Genomic DNA, 19084 nt, shown 5'->3' with positions numbered 1-19084 from the left:
TTTAATTTTACTGTATGTAAATATGTTGCATATTCCTTTTTTTAAAATGTGGGATTTTTCCTCTCTCATGTTACACAAGCTTTGTATGCAGTGTTCATTATGCACTTTAAAAATAAATATTTTGTTTCAGGGCATGGTGCTTTCACACATAAAACCTTAGAATAATTTTAAATTCCATTCCACTTTCACCATTCCTGAACTGCTTTGAATATATTGCATGTTGGAAGCCATGAGAGGCTTGCAATCCTGTCAAGATGATAGGATTTTCCATTTATAGTGTAATCTGATATATATTCGTTTTGGTTTCATACTTTAAAAAAATCTATTCTCTTTTACTCTGTGGTGATCTTTGCTTTTCTATTTGTGCATTGCTAGAATGTCAGCTGCTGTTTCCCTAGCACCTGAGATGTCACTCAACATTGTATAGCACTGGTGTTGAGAATTGAGAGAATCTACTAAATTATAGCACTTTTCGAGACTGCAGTTCTGAATTAAAAAGAAGGGAAAGGACAGGCAAAAGAATGTAGACATCGGCTATTTCTACTGAAGATCTGTTGCAGAACATGGTTTTGTTGTTCAGGAACTTGAGACCTAATACTGCATTCCTAATACTTCACTAAGGTGTGTCTAAATAGCCGTGAAAGGGCTAGGAAGTCACAAGTCGGCCTCTTAATTGTTACGGGTGCCCTTAAAATATTAAGGTAATATTGAGGATGCAGAATGGCTCCTTCCTCATGACTTTTGAAGAGATCTGGGCTGGGCACGGTGGCTCACGCCTGTAATCCCAACACTTTGAGAGGCGGAGGCGGGCGGATCACCTGAGGTCATGCGGGCGGATCACCTGAGGTCAGGAGTTCCAGATCAGTGCGACCAAAATGGAGAAACCCCGTCTGTACTAAAAATACAAAAATAGCCGAGCACGATGGCGCATGCCTGTCATCCCAGCTACTCAGGAGCCTGAGACTGGAGAATTGCTTGAACTCGGGAGGTGGAGGTTGCGGTGGGCCGAGATCGCGCCATTGCACTCCAGCCTGGGCAACAGAGCGAAACTCCGCCAAAAAAAAAAAAAAAAAAAAAGAGACCTCTGGAGGGAGACACTAAGCTGTGCAGGCTCTCATCTTGAAGTCACCAAATGCATAAGTTGTTATTCCTGCTCTGGTGAGATGTTTGTCAATACATTTTTTTTCCATGAATTAATGAAAATTTTAGACCCATAAGTTTCTAAAAGTTTCTCCTAAAGACTGCTTGTGTATATATGTGTTTTGAAATGTATTTAATCTCTATATCTTGAAATAGTTTTTATAGATTCCACACAAGAGTCCTTTATGAAATAAGTATGCTTTAACTTTCTTATATTATTTGTCCTTTTTTGTCCATGGCACAGTCTGTATATGACCAGTTAAATTACTTTTAGTTCATGTTTGGGTTATAATTACACACAAATATTCTCTAAAGCCCAAATCTTATTTTGATATTCGAGGAAGAATTTACATGGTAATAATATTAAGGGTTACATCTGATTTCGCTGAAGCTTTGTAGACATTCTCTAATATCTTATTTTTTTGAAAGAATATCTGTTCTGCTTGAATTATAGACTGCATAATACATGTACTGTCAGGTACATTCATGGAAGGGACAGGCAGGTGGAGTCAGATGTTACTGGAGTCTTGATGAACAGATGTAGAAAATAGTCCAAGGAATAAGAAAAAAGTTGATATTGAAAAGTGCTTCTTGAAGTCCGTAAATGTGCATTAAATGTGGCAGTAAAAATAGACACGGTGACGTCTGGGAACTGGGGTCTAAATGCTGGAGTCCCCAGAATCATAGAGAACCTTGGTTAGGGGAGTAATTTTGTCAAAAAGCAAGAAGAGGCAGCGACAGGCAGAATATAATTGAAAGTATCACTGGGTCATTTTCTAATTTTGTAATTTTGTCATATTTTTCAAACTCTGTTGATCATTTATTAAATTGGTAAATAAACTATAATCAGCAGGGTTATTATGAGGGTTAAATAAGGAAATATATGTACATCTGTAAGCACAATGTCGCAATTAATACAAAGTTACCCTTTTTATTTTCCTGGACTTCAGGTACAAATGGGTCAGTAAATTTTTTGTTTATGACACATAATTATCATTTGTACATAAAATATATTTAATTATTTTTATATTTTTAGCAGGGAAATAATACATGCATGTTTCCCCCTGTCTGAAACACATACATTCATATAAACATATGCACCTATATACCTACATATCTATGTATGAATATATACATGAACATCGGTATTTCTCAGCAAATATGTATGATGATAATCAGAGATATTGCAACTAACAAAGACTAATATAAAGCATGATTGCAAGAAATTTAGATACCACGTTAGTAAAACATCAGATTGAGCTGCTAAATTTCTCCTACCCCTAAGTCATTTTGTATTGTCTGAGCATACTAGAGGATTGTGACTGTATACAAAGGACAGAAACACCATGACCCAGGGTACTCCTGCTAATTTCTGATGCAGGAGATTTTAAGGGCTAGATTAGCAGGCTGGGAGTGTTGACCCTCTAAGTGAAATAAATCCCTGAATTGATTATCCCCATCCTAAAACAGATTTTTTTTTTTTGAGACAGAGTCTCGCTCTGTCACCCTCGCTGGAGTGCAGTGGTGGGATCTCGGCTCACTATAATCTCTGCCTCCCGGGTTCAAGCGATTCTCCTGCTTCAGCCTCCTGCATAGCTGGGATTACAGGCAAGCACCACCATGCCCAGCTAATTTTTGTATTTTTAGTAGAGATGTGGTTTCACCATGCTGGCCAGGCTAGTCTCGAACCCTTGACCTCAGGTGATCTGCCCGCCTTGGCTTCCCAAAGTGCTGGGATTACAGGTGTGAGCCACTGCCCTCGACCCTAAAACAGAGTCTTACTTGATTGATTTCCAAGTTCCAAGGGGAAATACAAAAGTCAGAGTTGAGAGAAAGTAAAAGTGGAGTAAGGATTCAGAGGGCTGTGATGGGTGTTGGAGGAACATTGCTAGGGCATAAAGCTAGGATAATAAAATCTGAGAAATCCCACAGTGTTTATCTATAGGTGGAAATCATATTCCACATATGGATGGAGTCAGGGATCCCTGTGTTTTAAAATCAGGGAGGGAATTGAATATCTGGACCTGTGCCAAATAACATACAAAACTCAGTGCTTTTGATGTTCTCATTCACAAGATATCTGTGTTCCTTCTTTATTAGCAACCATAGTCATAGGCTTCCTAATTTTGACCATGGGAAAAGAGGTGAGGCCTCTGCACGTTTGTGTCTGTTGGTTAGGCTGTGGTGCAGGTGATGTCACACTTCAGTGAAAGTCTGGCTTTTCATCGCATGTTGATCTGAAAATTGTGCACAAAACTGGTGTCTCTCATGTTCTTTCTCCAGCCTCAGCTTTTCTTAGTGCCTGCAGTGTCTGCAAGTGGAAATCCAGAGGAAGACAGAGAAACTGAGTTCTTGAGGATGCATTCACTAGTGAGTAGGGGATGCCTCTTTCTACTGAAATTATGCCCATATTGCCGGCAAATGGGCAGTTTTCTCCAATTTGCATGGGTGTTTCATTTTTATTCTTTTTTTTGTTTGTTTTTACAATGCAAAATCCACCCAGCCTGGGTGTTCCAAATGCAATCAGGAGGCTTTCAGGTATCTGGCCTCCAGTTAAGTTTTCTCAGGACTCTAAGTTGGGTATCATGTGTCAAAGACTCCTAAATTATCAATATAATTTCTAATACTACACTACTTTATTCCTGCCCCTATTAAAGCTATTTACTAAAAAGATATGAGAGGTTTCATTTGTATATTTCTTTTTCTTCTATCCATCCTATAATCTCATAGGGAAATAATTGACCCATTAACAGTACTGTTGGCTGAAATAGACTTAGGATTGTGATGAATGCAGGTGACGGAGATGAGTGAAGAACAGAACATCACAGCCCGACAATGAGTCTGATGTTCTAGCAACTGAGTTCAATAAATCCAGTGTGATAGAACTTGGGCAAGAGCTGTGCAGTGTTGAGGGAAAACAAGAGTTTGATAAAATATATTTGAGCTTTTAAAAACTTTGCGAAAGGACAACTAAAGAAGTCATTATTATTCTTATCTTCATTCATTTTACCTTTTGGTAATTAACCTTTTTACCTTCTGGTAACTGAAAGTAACATATAAAAAATATAATTATTTAATTATGGTTGCAAACTCAGAAGAAGGAATATAGTAGATAGAGTGCAATTTAGGGTTCTGTGGAAATGCTTTATAACGGCTGGTTAGAAAAAAACAATAAAGAGGCTTTTTTAATCCTTGAACAAGCAAGGTGACAAGGTAAATTTAAAAGAGAAACAATGATAACATGTTTGGATTGCTGAGAGAAAGTTGAGAACAGGAGGCTTCATATCACAGGAATCATCAGACTAAGACTTCCTCAGTATAGCAGCCTCAGCAGTCTTGTCTTGTGCTGCTAGACTGTCTTTAAGCCTTGTCATGAACACCTGAATTATATAACATCAGAGAGACTATATGTATGAATTGAATCCTATATTCTGCATAAAGCTTGTTCAGTTCTGAGGAATGCTGGAGTCTGGTTCATTGCTTTCTAACTTTTTAATGAATAAGAGAGCAATGACATATTTAATAAATATTTGCTAGATAGGAAACACGTTTTTTATTAGTTCATTAGATTATTCAAAACACATAATAGGTCTTTTAACCATTTGATTGGTGAGAAACCTGTGATTCATCTAGAGAAATAATTTATTTCATCACCGTCATATTTAAAAAGTAGTAAATCATGGTTATTTGCCTTGTGACAAGTCTGTAATTTACTTGAAATTCATGGTAAATTTCATCTTATTTAAGAATGTTCAAGTGAAAATTTTATAATCAGTTATGTAGAGGTGATTAACACATTACTGAAAAATATCTGGGTTATATTATGCCACACCTCATGCGATATTTCTTTATTATAAAGTTTAATGGATTCAGAGTCGGTATGTCTCTGTGAGTGAATCTAAAAGGCAGATACTGAGAATGAACTGGCTGGAACCCAAAACACTGAGTATTCTGCATACCCAGCTCCTAGCTATGACATCTCAGCCTTCCTCTTCCGGACATTGAAAGGGATTTGTCTGTCTAAACTAAAATGTCTGTGATGTTTCAGAAGAAAGTGACTTTTGAAGATGTAGCTATTGACTTCACTCAGGAAGAGTGGGCCATGATGGACACATCCAAGAGAAAGCTGTACAGAGATGTGATGCTGGAAAATATCAGTCACTTGGTGTCCCTCGGTGAGTCCCTCAACATTCACGTACATATGTAGACACACATTCACTCATTCATTCAATAAGTGTTAGAACAGCTTCCGCATATCTCACTCTAATCTCTTCTCTGATTCTCTCACAGATCTCATCTGAAAAAAGTTTGAACTGTCGAAATCTATCTGAAAGAAATATCTTTCTTTTTATTGTATTTTATTTAGTTTGTCACTCAATTAGAATGTAATCTTGACAAGAATTTCATGGTTTCTTTGGTACTCAGTCTCTAATACTCAGAACAGACCTGGGAACTTAGTGAATATTTTTGATGTATTAAATTAAATATTTTCTAAATAACTCTTCTGCTTTAGTCTATGCTTAGGCTGAGACCAATTAGTGAAAACAATAGCAATATCTTTCCCGTATAGAACACCAATTATTTTTGTAAATAGAATATTTTTTTGTTCTGCATGAGAATAATAATAAACACACAGTGCAGAGATTTAATTACTCTCTTTCTGAAAAGACTGTATATTGTGCATTGTGTCTTGGAACTTAGGCATGGACTCAGCATTCATAGGTCCTGACTGTTTTGAATTTCCTTTTCCTGATGGACCTTTGGTTTGGATTTATTTTCTAGTCTCACGTTGGGTCAGAAAAATCTTGGGGAGTTTTCTGTGTTCTAGGTCTTGTGGCCTGAACTGACCTTCACTGTTTATATTCTTCCATGATAGCCTGCCTTACACTTGGTGATAATGCACATTTATTGACGGTGAACTCAAAACACATGTATTCTTTCCACTAACAGGGTACCAGATAAGCAAATCCTATATAATTTTGCAGCTGGAGCAAGGAAAAGAGCTGTGGCGGGAAGGAAGAGAATTTCTTCAAGGCCAGAATCCAGGTAAGCAACAGGGTCCTGTGCTCTAATAGGAGGAGGTGCTTTGTCAATGAAAAATATCAGATGAATATTAATTAGTGGTTTTATTAAATGAGTGATAATTTCTAAAATGTAGGTTAGGCTACTGGAGCAGAATTCCTTAGATGCTATTATCCTTTTGTTCATGTGTCAGATGCTACTCTTGTGTCCTCTTGACTTTTCTTTTACTTTTGGGAAAAGGATAATTCATGTACATGTTGGGGTTAAACTTTCACTTGCTGACTCTTTTCCTGATACCCCTGTGAAGACTATCCCTCTATTTACCTGCCTGATATTTCATCTCCGTTTTAACTCCTTTCACATCTTAATTTTAAAAATCTTTTCTAATCGCTGACACTGTACAATCTATTTCTTCTATTTAAGTAGTTTCTTCATTTGACACAGTTGCCACATCTAAGTGTGAGTTTTTGAAAAAAAGTAAATGGGCTTTGGGGCTTTTCAAACAATTTTATTACCACAATACCAATGTAACAATTTATTTTTCCGTTATTTCAGACATGGAAAGTGCGCTTAAGAAAAAACACATGATATCCATGCATCCTATCATCAGAAAAGACGCACCTACCAGTATGACAATGGTAAGTTTTATTGCTGGGTACATCAGTCATCTAAATTAAGGACATGGTAATGGATTAAGTTAGTAATGAAGCACAATCACCTGAGTATAATTAGGCTGGCATTAAGTGCTTTCTAAGCAAAAAAAAATTGGATACTTTGAATTTAGTGAATAAATTGACCTGTGTTCTAAACCATAACATGAGATCTCTAAAACAGAACAAGTGTATATACATTGCTCATGCCCAGACATTGAAAGATATTGATGTCATCACAATTAATGCAATAACTCTGCAGTTGGGATCTTACAGAAGAGAACATATCTGTGTCTGCAGGAGATAATGTGTATGCAAATGTCAATCGAGAAAAATGACGAGACAAGTCTCAATCATTTTAGGAGATTTATTTGCCGAAGTTAAGGACACGCACCCAGGGGACAGGTGTATGCCTTTTTCCAAAGATGATTTTGAAGGCTCCAAATTTAAGGGGGAAAGGGTGGGATATTGAGAAGTACACAATTTTCATGTGAAAGGTGGGTAGAAAAAACAATCATTCATGTATTTTTCTGGCTCAGTGAATTTGGATTTTTTTACATAAGATGACATAAACAAATGAAGCAGAGGAATAATGCAGGAAAGCTGCATTTTACATAAGACAACATAGGCAAAATGGTGCAGGGAAACAATCAGATATGCATTTGTGTCTGGTGAACTGGGGATGACTTGACCTGTAAAGACAAGCTATCAGTTTGCATTGCCATGGTGTAATTTTAACAGCTCATGAGGAATTTCTTTGTGGGCAAAATATGGGGGAGGGGCGTAGCTTTTCATCTTGTTGCCATATTATTTAGGAACCAGAAGCGGGAGGCAGGTTTGTGTGACCCAGTTCCCAGCTTGATTTTTCCCTTTGGTTAAATGAGTTTGGGGTCCCAAAATTTAATTTCCTTTCACACAAGTAACATTGGAAAGATTTCAACTGGGATCTGCCACTGAAGGGTTGGTCTAGGATTCAAAGGTATAGAAAGGAATGTATAGATGTATGTGGGTAAACCATTAAGAGCTTTTAATCTTTGTCCCCAAAGGAGAACTCTCTCATTCTGGAGGATCCTTTTGAATGTAATGATTCCGGAGAAGATTGCACTCACAGTTCCACAATAACTCAGTATTTGTTAACTCATAGTGGAAACAAACTCTACGTCAGCAAACAGTGTGGAAAATCCCTTAGTAATCAGTTGTCCCCTAAACCACATAAACAAGTTCATACTAAAGGTAAATCATATCAATGTAATCTATGTGAAAAGGCCTATACTAATGGCTTTCACCTTAGACGGCACAAGATGATTCACACTGGAGAGAGGCCATATGCATGTCATCTATGTGGGAAAGCCTTCACTCAGTGTTCTCACCTTAGAAGACATGTGAAAACTCACACGGGAGAGAGACCGTATAAGTGTCATCAATGTGGGAAAGCCTTTATTCAATCCTTTAACCTTCGAAGACATGAGAGAACTCACCTTGGAAGAAAGTGTTATGAATGTGATAAAAGTGGGAAAGCCTTTAGTCAAAGCTCTGGCTTTAGAGGAAACAAAAGAATTCACACTGGAGAGAAACCACATGCTTGTCTTCTATGTGGGAAGGCCTTCAGTCTATCTTCCGACCTTAGATGATATGAGAGAACACGCACTGGAGAAAAGCCATATGAATGCCATTTAAGTGGGAAAGCCTTCAGTCAATGTACTAATCTTAAATAGCATCAGAAAATTCGTGCTGGAGAGAAAATTATAAACGTCTTCAGAACATATTCTGACTTTAGATGACATGGTGTTAGGAATGACGAATGTAAGGAATGTGGAAGAGACTTCAGCTGTAGTTGTAGCATCTAAACATGCCAAAGGACTCACATTTTGAAGAAATACTGTAATCAACATGGAAGACACTTCAGTTACCTTTATTCTTCAGTCCACATCAATAAATTCATATGGAAGAGAAATTGTATGACATGTATGTACCAAAGACTTGTTAGTGATCTGATCATAAATGACATGAGAGAGCTGAAACTGTCAACATAATAAACTAAAAGTCTTCAGCAACAGCTTTAACTTAAAACATGTGGGACTTTCAGGTAGAGAATCTCTAGCTCTGCACTCAGTGTGAAAATGTTTTTATTTGCAATTTATTGTCAAATAACATAAGAAAACTTTACTTGGATAAACCCTTTATTTGTATTTTCTGTGAATAAACATTCAGCCAAGCACCAGGCTTGATGTTCACAAGAAAACCCAGTGATAAAATGCTGCTAAAATGGAAAATAAGAGAGGAAATCCTTTATAAGCTAAATAAGAAGGGAAAGTCTTTCCAAGCGCAATGAATTCTCTTGGAATACCAACTACTTCTTACCGGAGAAGTTAGGCAATGAAAAATCATGAGAAATCCTTTCTTCATAGAGCAACAATTGTGGCACACGTGAGATTTCACACTGAACAAAACGCAGCATCTTGAAAGGAGAAAATTCTTTAGTGATAATTCATTTCTTAGTTGACATTAAGTTTCTCACATTAAGGAGCTGTCAAACTTGAAAATCACTGTGGAGAAACCTGATAGATTTCTTATCAGAAAAATGAGTCAAGAAGGTGGACCTCTAGAAAAAACTCTTAACACGTACTTTAGCAAAATAATTCAGAAATTTGAGAAAATGTCTATTCATAAAAATGTGGCACGTAAATGTATAATAGCAAAGTGACCAGGGAATAAATTGAATGCAGAATTATATAAGAAATCTCGTTAAACTTTTCCAAAAGATCAATACTTACAAATATTGAAAGAATACAATCGGTTGTTCAAAAAACTTAGTATGTTGGCGAAGTCCTTGTTTCATTTATGTAGCCCTAACAAATCGATTTGCATCTGCACTCCTTGGCTGAGATTCTTGGTCGAGGTTCTACCCCAACTTCTGAGTCTCCCCAGTCTTCAACAGCTCTTTCCTCACAGCTCACCTCCCTTTACTGCAATGTCCACTAAAATCACTCGTTTCCATCCAACCCTCGAGTTGACAAACCAGGGATCTTCAGCCCCACTTGCCAGATTTCTCAGGGTGTCATTGCATAGATTTAGCAGGGAAACGGAGGCTGTATCAAAGACACCTAGTATATGCATTTGGGTGTCCCCAGGCCTTGCCTCTGTCTCTGAGCAGTTACCTGGGATCAGAGAATAAGGCAGCTCTTCTCTTCTATCCCTCAGAAGGCTCTTGAAATTTCATCCCTGGAGCCTCTCTAACTGGAGGTAGCAGTTCATCTCACGACACCCCACATTTTATTCAGCTAAGTCCTGAGTTATTACACAGAGACAGACACAGCTGTGCTCCTTTTACTGCATTCCAGAAGGTAGAACACCAGCATGATAAAACAGCTGAACCTGTCAGCCACCTTGCAAGCCTTTCCTATATTTGATTCAATGTACTTTTCCCAAAGAAATATGAAAGTTCTCACAGAGGGGGCCTCCTCTGCCTTGTCCTCAGAATTGGAAAATGTATTGTCCATCAAGGAGTCTCAGTACTGAACCTAAAACTCAAGAGAAAATGTTTCCTGAGTATCAAGTGGGATGACTTGAAATTTTGCCAAACAGGCACAATCTTAATACGATAGGCCTTACTAAGTCTAAATGGCCTTCTCCATGGTTGAAATTGACACATCATTATATTAAAAAATCTCCACAAGTGATTGATTTTACTCTGCAGCCAGGGTTTATGTCAAGTGTGAGGATAATGAGCAAGAAATTCAAGCCCTTGGCAAACTGGTTGGAGAGGCAAGGACTGTGTCCAGGCAGAGCTCATATCATTATTTATTGTTTAATCTATTTAATTAAATATGTAATTTACCCACAAACTGTGGCTGACATTATATGTACTCCTGAGCCGCATTAAGATGTACTATTTGTGCTGTGAAATTCTACGGGATTTGACAAATGCATGGTGGCAGATCTCCAGCCATTATTAAAGTGTAACACAGAATGCATCTCTTATTCAAGGTCGTCTTCCCTCCACATAGAGGGAATCAATCGACTTTTGTATACTGATTTTTTAATTTGCTTCTTTATTTCCATCGTCTTTAATTAAAGCACAAGATATCGTACTCAATTTCCATTTGATCTTCCAAAAGAAAATTACTGAATAATCTACACCTGAATTTCAGCGATTCAGACTCAGGTCCACCGCTAAGGCCAAACGTCCTGTGCTGCCACCTCATGGCCGGCAGAGGGCAATGAAACCCATCTTTCCCGCCATGCAGGGCGCATGCGCGATCTGCCTCCTGCGGCGGGCCGCGTCTCCAGGGAGGACCTGAGTTTTCTTTACCCATGGGGAGGCGCCATCGCCCTGGTTTTGGGGCTGGGGCCTCCGGGGAGGTTCCGGCAGGGGCATTGGAGAGGCCGCTGTTTTTGCAAGGCCTGAGACGGCGGGCCCTGCGCAGGCCGTCCTATTCCGCGCCCTCAGGGCGTCAGTATCCGCCTGAGGCCGGATACCCCCGCTGGGCCCGGAGCATCCTCGGCGCTGCACTCCCAGAGCCCCGGAGAGGCTGAGGTGGCGCGGGGGGCCCCGGCTTCGCGAGAAGCGGCGGCAGCCAGGGCTGGAGGACCCGGGCTCCGGGGCTCCGGGGCGTCTGCCCTGGGTGGGACTGAGCCCATCCAGGGACTGGGACTCTGGGGTTCTGGTGTGGGTGGATCCGGGGCAGGCTCAGGACCAAGTCCGTCTCCTTCCACCAAGAAGCGCCCAGAGGCCGGTGGGAGCTCCGTGTTCACCTCCTCCTCCAGGTGTTTACTTTTCCTTTATTTCTGTGAGGCCAGAAATTGGCGCCGTCCTTCATATCGGTGAATCGGGACTCTAACACTCATTACCTCAGGTTTATTGTTATTGCCATTAACAGTGTTGGTGGCATTATCACTAAGATCATCATGGTTCTTGTTATTGTCATTCATGATTGTTAGCAGGTGTGTTCATCATTTTGTCTCACTATGCATTTTTTTTTTTTTGTGGTTAGTTTTGTATGACGTTGAATTGAGCTTCTTTAATCTTGACCAGTGTTGTCAGATTTCTGAAGAGCATTCCGGAGGACAACTCCTGCCTTTCAATGCAGCCACAGAATTTCGTGGGCACAGGAGGGCGCCTAGAATATTCCCCTTTCATTGCACAGCAGCTTTGGGAAATAGTGGCTGCCTGGCTCTGAGATGAGGTAGAAAAGACTGGATACTGGGGCAAGTGATAGCACCTCCACTGGTGTTTTTATGAAGCTAAACGCACTGTCTCCCACGTAGACTTAGAATAAAATCTGATGGCTCTAAAGGGCCATGGCTGCCCTTCCTGGGAACCTTTAAACTTTCTGTGGTTCCTGGAGTAGGTAGGTTGCTAAGTCTGTGCCTCATATGGTAGCACCAGTCTTTTCTGGCCCAGCAAGGGCACTTAGAATGTTTCCAGAAGCTCAGGCATGCTGTCTCTGTTCCTCCCTTCTGTTCAATGGCAATTCACTGGGTCCCTGGCTGACATAGAACATCCTGCAGAAGGTTGGCCTTGGGTGACTTCCTGGCCAGCCTTCCCAGGCGGTCATCTTTGAAAAACTTGAAGAAACTCACAGAGGCCATTCACTGGTATTTCATGACTGCAACTGGGGTTTCTGGATTCTTGAGTTTACTTAGAATATTTGAATGGCTCTGAATGGCCAAGAAACCCTCCCTGGTCTTAGAAGCTGCCAAAAGCTATTACTGGGCCTCTGAAGAGACTTTTAAATTTTTCCAAGTACATTTTGGCATAGGAAACTTTTCCAGGTCTAGCTGAGCCATCTGAGATTGAGTCCTGAAAAACTGGTGGGTATGGGGGATCTCATCTTACGAAGGAGCAATTGGTGGCAAAGCTGGGTCTCCAGGACAGCTGTGTGTGTTTATGTCTGTAGAATATGCCTTGTAGTCATCTTTGGTAACTGAACACCATTTGTGAATGGATAAACTATATTCATTGCTGCACAATAATGAAAAATCCATATCAACGATGGCAGTAATAAAAATATTGATGGATATTAACAGGAATGATGATCATCATACTAGTACTAATGGTTTTAATACTGATAATAATACTAACCCTATGGACTTGGGACATATAAATTTTCCGTAAGTGGATAATAGGCATAAATATTTGGCTGTGTAGGGTTCTTTCGAGTCCCAAAAAGCAATGATGAACATCTAGAACGAGAAGAAAAACAATCTGGAGGTTGGTATGTGCACACCTGGGGACTCCTGTGTTAACTTCTGGTGTTTCAGCCTAAGAGGGAATGTTAATATAACCCTGGTCCTGGAACACCATGCTGACCGACACCTACCAGCTTTCAGGAGATAAGACAGCTGGCTGATGCGGCAGGGATCCAGAGAAGTCATGGGTCCAGACCTGCACATGTTGCCCAGTGGCAGAGTTCATGACAAGCAATAAGCCACAGGACAATGTGATTCCCAGCCACCTGGCTGTCATCTGCTCTTTCATGGCCCCTTTCTACTGGTACCTCTAGGCACTGGCATGTCCTCCAGAGGCTGTAGGAGGGCATGACACTCAGTATTCTCCCACCAGCAGGAGGCAAGAAAGATGGAAACAGCTAAATACCATGGCTTCTGGATTTTTTTGGTGGGCATGGCATATTTTGCGTTTGCTTTAATAATGGTGGAACCCAGTTAGTGGCTTGCAATACAGCTCTAAATGACTCTGGACACTTGTAGAGATTTTGACAATTTCCAGAAGGTCACAAGTTCTTCGAGGACTTTTTCATGAGTTCTTTGACTGAAAAGGTGGTTCAAAGAGCTTCTATACTGACTTAGAAAATGTTGCAGAGGCCAGGTGCGGTGGCTTACACCTGTAATCCCAGCACTTTGGGAGGCCAAGGCAGGCGGTTCATGAGGTCAGGAGTTTGAGACCAGTCTGACTAACATGGTGAAACCCCTTCTCTACTAAAAATACAAAAATTAGCCGGGCGTGGTGACACGCAGCTATAATCCCAGCTACTCAGGAGGCTGAGGCAGGAGAATCGCTTGAACCTGGGAGTCGGAGGTTGCAGCGAGGCAAGATCGCGCCACTGGACTCCAGCCTGGGCAACAGAGCGAGACTCTATCTCAAAAAAAAAAAAAAAAGGAAGAAAAAAGAAAATGTTGCAGACACTCTGGTGAACAGATAGGCCCTCTCCTGCCACTCCAGGTAAAAGTTTCTTGGCCACAAACCTGATTTAGCAATATCCCTTCACCTTAGGTGGGTAACAGAAAGCCATTCATGACCTATCCAAGTATGGAGGGAGGATTTGACTTAGAAAATTTTTATGTGGACTAGTTGGTGAAAGAAAGTGCATTCTAGGGCTCACAGGCCTACACATAGAGTTGCTATCACATAAAGCATATGTATGAATTCTTTCTGAGCCCATGGCAAGATGAGGGTGCACTTCATCAGTCTCCTATGCTGGTATGAATAGGGACTTGCCTGAAAAATAAAAGAATAATTCAGGAAGCCCATTCTTCTATAGGACACCAGGCAGTACAGTAGGAGTCCTGGAGTTGCTGTGGTATTTATGTTTTAAGGTTGTCTTTTAATCATCTTCAGCAAATTCAACAGTCTTCAGGAACATAAAAAAATTATTCAACATTGCATAAAAACTACCATGAATATATCCATGATAAAGAACTGTACCAATATAATAATAACATTAGTAACAATCATAATGGTGATGATATAAATGTCAATTTAATGAAGAGAGTAATAAAAAAGCAGATATTTAAGAACATATTCCTGTAAGCCTGTGACAATGTTCCCATACGAGCTCTCATGTTATTGATTAGAAGGAGAAGCTTAGGGCTACATCTTGAAATATCTTCTGTGATGGCAGAGAAGAGTGGCAGTAGGGAGAATAATTCTGAGTCACATGAGAGCCTGGGCAAAAGTGGAGATACCTGTGCCACGTGGAAATACATTACAAATGGACTATGGTAAAGGGTCTGGCCAGAGTCTTGCCTGACACAGGTCATACAAAAGCCTTCAGTAGTTCACCCCAAGAAATAGCTGGTCCAGACTGTAGGTGAGAGGCTCTGGACAGACAGATCCACACCCGCCTCCTGAGTCTCAGAAGTCTGCTGTGCATCAAACATTAAGCCCCTAGCCTACTGAGACTTCACCTCCAAGCTGGTCTTCTACCATCTGATTCTTGAGCCCCATCACATTAGTGTCATCTCCTTACTGGAATTGCAAACAATGTCTGATGGAGGGTTTCACCCTGGGTACTTGGTACCAGTAATGGATGAAATACCAGAAGGGAGGCTCCAGGGCTTCCAGAGAAGACACATTCTAAAGTTACTCAGGTGATCAAATGGTCATCTCGGAGATTTTCAGTAGAACTGCAGCATTTTGTGAATACCTGAGTGAATGCAGAAAATATCCAGAGGCACAGACATTCTAGGAATCACGCTGTGTAAATCAAATACAAGGAATACCTACTTCTGGGCTCAAAAGCTAACTTAGAGAAAAAAAAAGTGAGATGCTGGCAGAAGGGAAATAACTCCACTTCAGTTCCCAAGAGAAAAATGGTTCTGTAACCTCTGAGTTTATTTAGAAAAATTTTGGAGCCTCCAGAAGACCGAGTATACCATTCCTGATGTTTCCAGGACAGATTGGACTGCTTAGGCCTTTAGGAATATTCTAAGTCCTCTCAGGTTTCCATGGGAGACTGTAACTCTATTCCTAGAGCTCACACCACCCGCTAGCAAGCTCATTGTTTTCTAAATAGTCCAAGGAAGCCCATCCAGGGTATGCCTGTATTGGTGAGTTTCACCTTGGACTGGCAGGAGAAGACTGAGAATGATACATCCTGAGTTCACTTGGTAAAGGTAGGGGAGCCAAAAAGTCCAGATCTGGAGAGCACCTGAAACACCAGATGGCAGAAGGACAGTAAGGAGGTAAAGTCAGCTATGGAGTTGGAGCTTCATGTTTACTGCATGTAGAGTTCTGAGTTCCAGGACTGGTGGGCTGGTGGGGATCGGAGACGTGCCTTCTTTGCAGGGAGCCAGGCCAAACCAGCCATCTGGTTGCACTACTGAAAGCTTTTGTGTGCCCAGTGGTAGGCAGGACACAAACCAGAGTCCCTTCACCTCTGGCTGGTAGTTCTTGATGAGAGAGGTTTGAACACAAGTGTTCATATTAGTCCATGGTCTTCTGCAGCTTGCTTTTCTTTCACCTCCCGTTTTTGATGTTTGCCATCATGGAACACATTTCGTAGAGAAATTCTTTGACTGTGACTCCAGATTACACAAGAAGGACCCAATTTGTGAAGTTTTCATATATTTAGGAGAATCTCCACATTAATTTTTATATCCTTATGTTCATATTCTCACCAGTATTAAAATTCATACTCTTTAGGTCATTGTGTTCATTATCATGATTATTAATTATTTTTCATTTATCATTTTTTTTATTGGTTAATTTTTGTGGCAGCTGTTATGTAACAATCACTAGAGTTTCCCTATTCACGAAAGATGTCCAAGTTAATGGAGATAACTAGGAGTGTTACTTTACAGGTATGTAAATACGGATAATCTTGGCTGAACTGTGGCTATATTGTCTGGTGTCCCTTTGAAGGTGAAGCCTCTTGTATTATTCTAAGTGACCTCTGGAGATAGCAACTGTCTCATAATTGCAGGGACGACTTGAGAAGGCATCCTGAGCCTATGCAGAAATGCAGAAGCACTTCCATGATCTAAATAACCTATGTGAAGGCCTGAAAGCCAAAGCAAGATCCTCTGATTACAAAGCTGTCCAACAAAAAGTTTTCCAAGTAACACTGGAGGTCCATCAGTCACTCTTCCTGGCCTGGAAATACCAGAAATGCCCTCCTTGGTCCTTCTGAGAATCAAGATCTTTTCAAAATCACCTCAGGAGTCACAGAACCACTCTATCCTACCTGAAACTGCAGGATGACTCTTCTTTTGACCAGAGTCTCAAAAATATATTCGTTGATAGTTTTGATTCCTGGGAGCCGCCATTGCTTACAAAAGATGTGCCAGAGATTAGACATTTTCTGTCTCCTCACTTGTCCGGGGAAGACTGAAGTTTTACTGAAACACAGAGATGGGAATCTAACACTCTGAGCAGCCTCAGGATTTTCTAAGTCTTCCAAGCAGAGTGGAAATACTGGTGAGGACCCATTGCATCCCCTGATGGTCTGGAATCACATAGGATGATGCCTTCAAACAACTGTAGGTGGAGATATGTTTTCTGCGATATTCCAAGGAGGAGGGACACAACTGGACCAGATGTTAGAAGGACAGCTGAGCATTAAGTGCCTATGTAGTGTTTGCATCTTAGTGTCCCATGCAGAAGGGGAATCTGGGCCCTGGTGTTAGAATTCAGTGTAATTCTGGGTTCCTGCTTTCCTTCCAGGAAATCCCACTTCCAACTGGTTGTCTGGATGAGCTACTGAAAGCTGCTGAGTGTCCTGCAGCAGGTGAACTGTGGCCAGAGCCCAAGGATGAAGGGGGCTCCCCGTCTGTGACTGTGAAGAGGAAGCCTGAGGTGTAGCAGGCTCAGACCCCAGAAGTATGGAAAAAATGAGGTAGGGAGGGAGGGGACCTCAGGAGAAGACTCAGGTCTACAGAATCCCGGGGTCAAGGGGATGGTGTGGTGTCCTGGCGCTGTCCTTGATGTTCCAAGAGGGGTGAGAATCCATCTCCTGAGTAAAAGTTTCACATGGGGTGAGGAGGGGAGAAGTGAACATACAGGAAGCAGGGAAGGCCAAGACAGCAACTAGCCTTACAGCAATTTTAACCAGAAATGGACACAGACCCTGGACCCCATCACGGGGGTGCAGGCCTAGGACCGTCTCCAGGCGATTCATAGCTCCCTTGTCAGGTTAGTGGTTGCAGGGATTGTGACATCTGCAGGGGTGTGGAAGGCTGGGCAACGGGAGCAGCTTACTGGGCTGGACCAGAAATACTGAATTTCTTTTCCATCAGTGAAATCCACTTCCAGGTCAGAAAAAACTGTGAGTTCTAGAGGGGCAGGGCCTAGGAGGAGGTCAGGGCCTGAGCCTTCCTGGTTTGACCCCCCCCACCCCCTGTGTTTCTGGGTCTGTCCTCACTTCCACCCAGTGGATCCTGAGTCTTCTCCTTTGAGTTCCTGCGAGTGTGTTGTGTGCAGTGGGGCTGGGCTGCTTCATCCACTGCACGTTAAATGTTTCCAATACTTTCCAGCCAAAGCTTAGAGTTGTCAGACCACTGACTTTGAATGTTGACCTTGTTCCTTGTGGAACAGAGTAATAGCTATTGAAGTTTAAGGTCACTTTTCTGCGTGGATGGTGAAGAGGCAGGCTGTTCAGGCATAACGGCCCTCAGGCCTGGAGGGCGGTGGAGGTCACTGCGGGCAGTGGGTGGATTCGGAACCTCTGTGGCTCTAGACTTTCAAATATTTCATTTTTTCTTTTGTAGTTTTTGTTTGTTGCTTGCTTTTTTACAATGGGAACTGGAATGTAAGATGCCAAACTCAGCCTGTGGGGAACATGGATTTTCACAACAGCAACCACAGAGCGTGGTTTCCATTTCTATTCCCTGTTCACGTGGGAGGCAGAGAAGGAAATCAGGTGCTCAGTTCCAGGGACATCACAGGACTAGGACATGTGCAGTGAGGGTGGAAGGCAGAGGCATTGCTTTAGGAGAATAAAATTACTGCATGCACACACATATGTATGTATATGGATGTATGTACACAAACATGCATATTTATAGATTCTGTTCTCCCTTTCTATATATAATTTTATTTCACACTTGATAAGATTTCTAAATTTAAATACCTTTGAGACAAACGTGAATTGTGAAGGGATTTAAAAATGTCAGTGAAAAATGGAATTAAAAATAAAAATATAAATATAAACTTTATTTCTCAATATAAGCTCTACTGAGGTCAAGACACTCCATTAAGGGATGATCCCAGCCATTCAGTCCATTGCTAAAGAACTGAGGGTAATGAGAATTTAACCATGTCAATGCAGTCTTCCATTATTAACTAAAGAAAAATGGGTGCCCTTTACAGTTATTTTAAGATTAGGGAAAAAAGTCAGAAGAAACCAAATCAGGACTGTAATGTTGATGCCTAATAATTTCCCATGAAAACTCTTGTAAAATTACTCATATTTGATGAGAGGAAGGAACAGAAGTGTTGTTGTGGTGCAGAGGGACTCTCTAGTGAGGCTTCACAGGGAGCTTTTCTGCAAAAGTATTTGCTAAATTTCTCTAAGAACTCTCCTAGTAAGCAG

At 41.1% G+C, this 19084-nt stretch overlaps 2 protein-coding genes across 3 annotated transcripts in view; both read left to right on the top strand.

Moving 5' to 3' along the window:
• The first annotated feature begins 1061 nt into the window (after positions 1-1061).
• Positions 1062-10908, top strand: ZNF705D (zinc finger protein 705D). 2 transcript variants are annotated; one of them, XM_055287898.2, is made up of 6 exons: positions 1062-1158; positions 3424-3510; positions 5189-5315; positions 6091-6186; positions 6718-6800; positions 7859-10855. In XM_055287898.2, the coding sequence occupies exons 2-6, from the start codon at positions 3499-3501 to the stop codon at positions 8441-8443; spliced, it is 903 nt and encodes a 300-aa protein (XP_055143873.2). In that variant the 5' UTR covers positions 1062-1158; positions 3424-3498; the 3' UTR covers positions 8444-10855. The 2 variants fall into 2 exon arrangements, with proteins under 2 accessions (XP_055143873.2, XP_055143869.2); XM_055287894.2 differs by lacking the exon at positions 1062-1158 and having other exon boundaries at positions 3404-3510; positions 7859-10908.
• Positions 10909-17355: 6447 nt separating this feature from the next.
• Positions 17356-19084, top strand: part of LOC129487373 (beta-defensin 103A) — a 215737-nt gene continuing 214008 nt past the window's right edge. Inside the window, exon 1 of the mRNA XM_063637892.1 lies at positions 17356-17389. The gene's annotated coding sequence lies outside the window, so the exon portion shown is untranslated. The remainder of the gene's footprint in view (positions 17390-19084) is intronic.

Source organism: Symphalangus syndactylus, chromosome 1 (assembly GCF_028878055.3).
Source record: "Symphalangus syndactylus isolate Jambi chromosome 1, NHGRI_mSymSyn1-v2.1_pri, whole genome shotgun sequence".
In the NCBI taxonomy this organism is placed as follows: Eukaryota; Metazoa; Chordata; class Mammalia; order Primates; family Hylobatidae; genus Symphalangus; species Symphalangus syndactylus.
The sequence above is the reverse complement of the archived record's forward strand: the minus strand, read 5'-3'. Positions and strand labels throughout refer to the sequence as shown.

What these genes read in the sequence shown, in the direction of transcription:
- ZNF705D (XM_055287894.2), top strand. Translation starts at nt 3,409, where the DNA reads ATGTTCTTTCTCCAGCCTCAGCTTTTCTTAGTGCCTGCAGTGTCTGCA. An exon ending in TCTTCAAGGCCAGAATCCAG is followed by an intron (nt 6,187 to 6,717) that starts GTAAGCAACAGG and finishes CCGTTATTTCAG; the next exon opens with ACATGGAAAGTGCGCTTAAG. An exon ending in CACCTACCAGTATGACAATG is followed by an intron (nt 6,801 to 7,858) that starts GTAAGTTTTATT and finishes TTGTCCCCAAAG; the next exon opens with GAGAACTCTCTCATTCTGGA.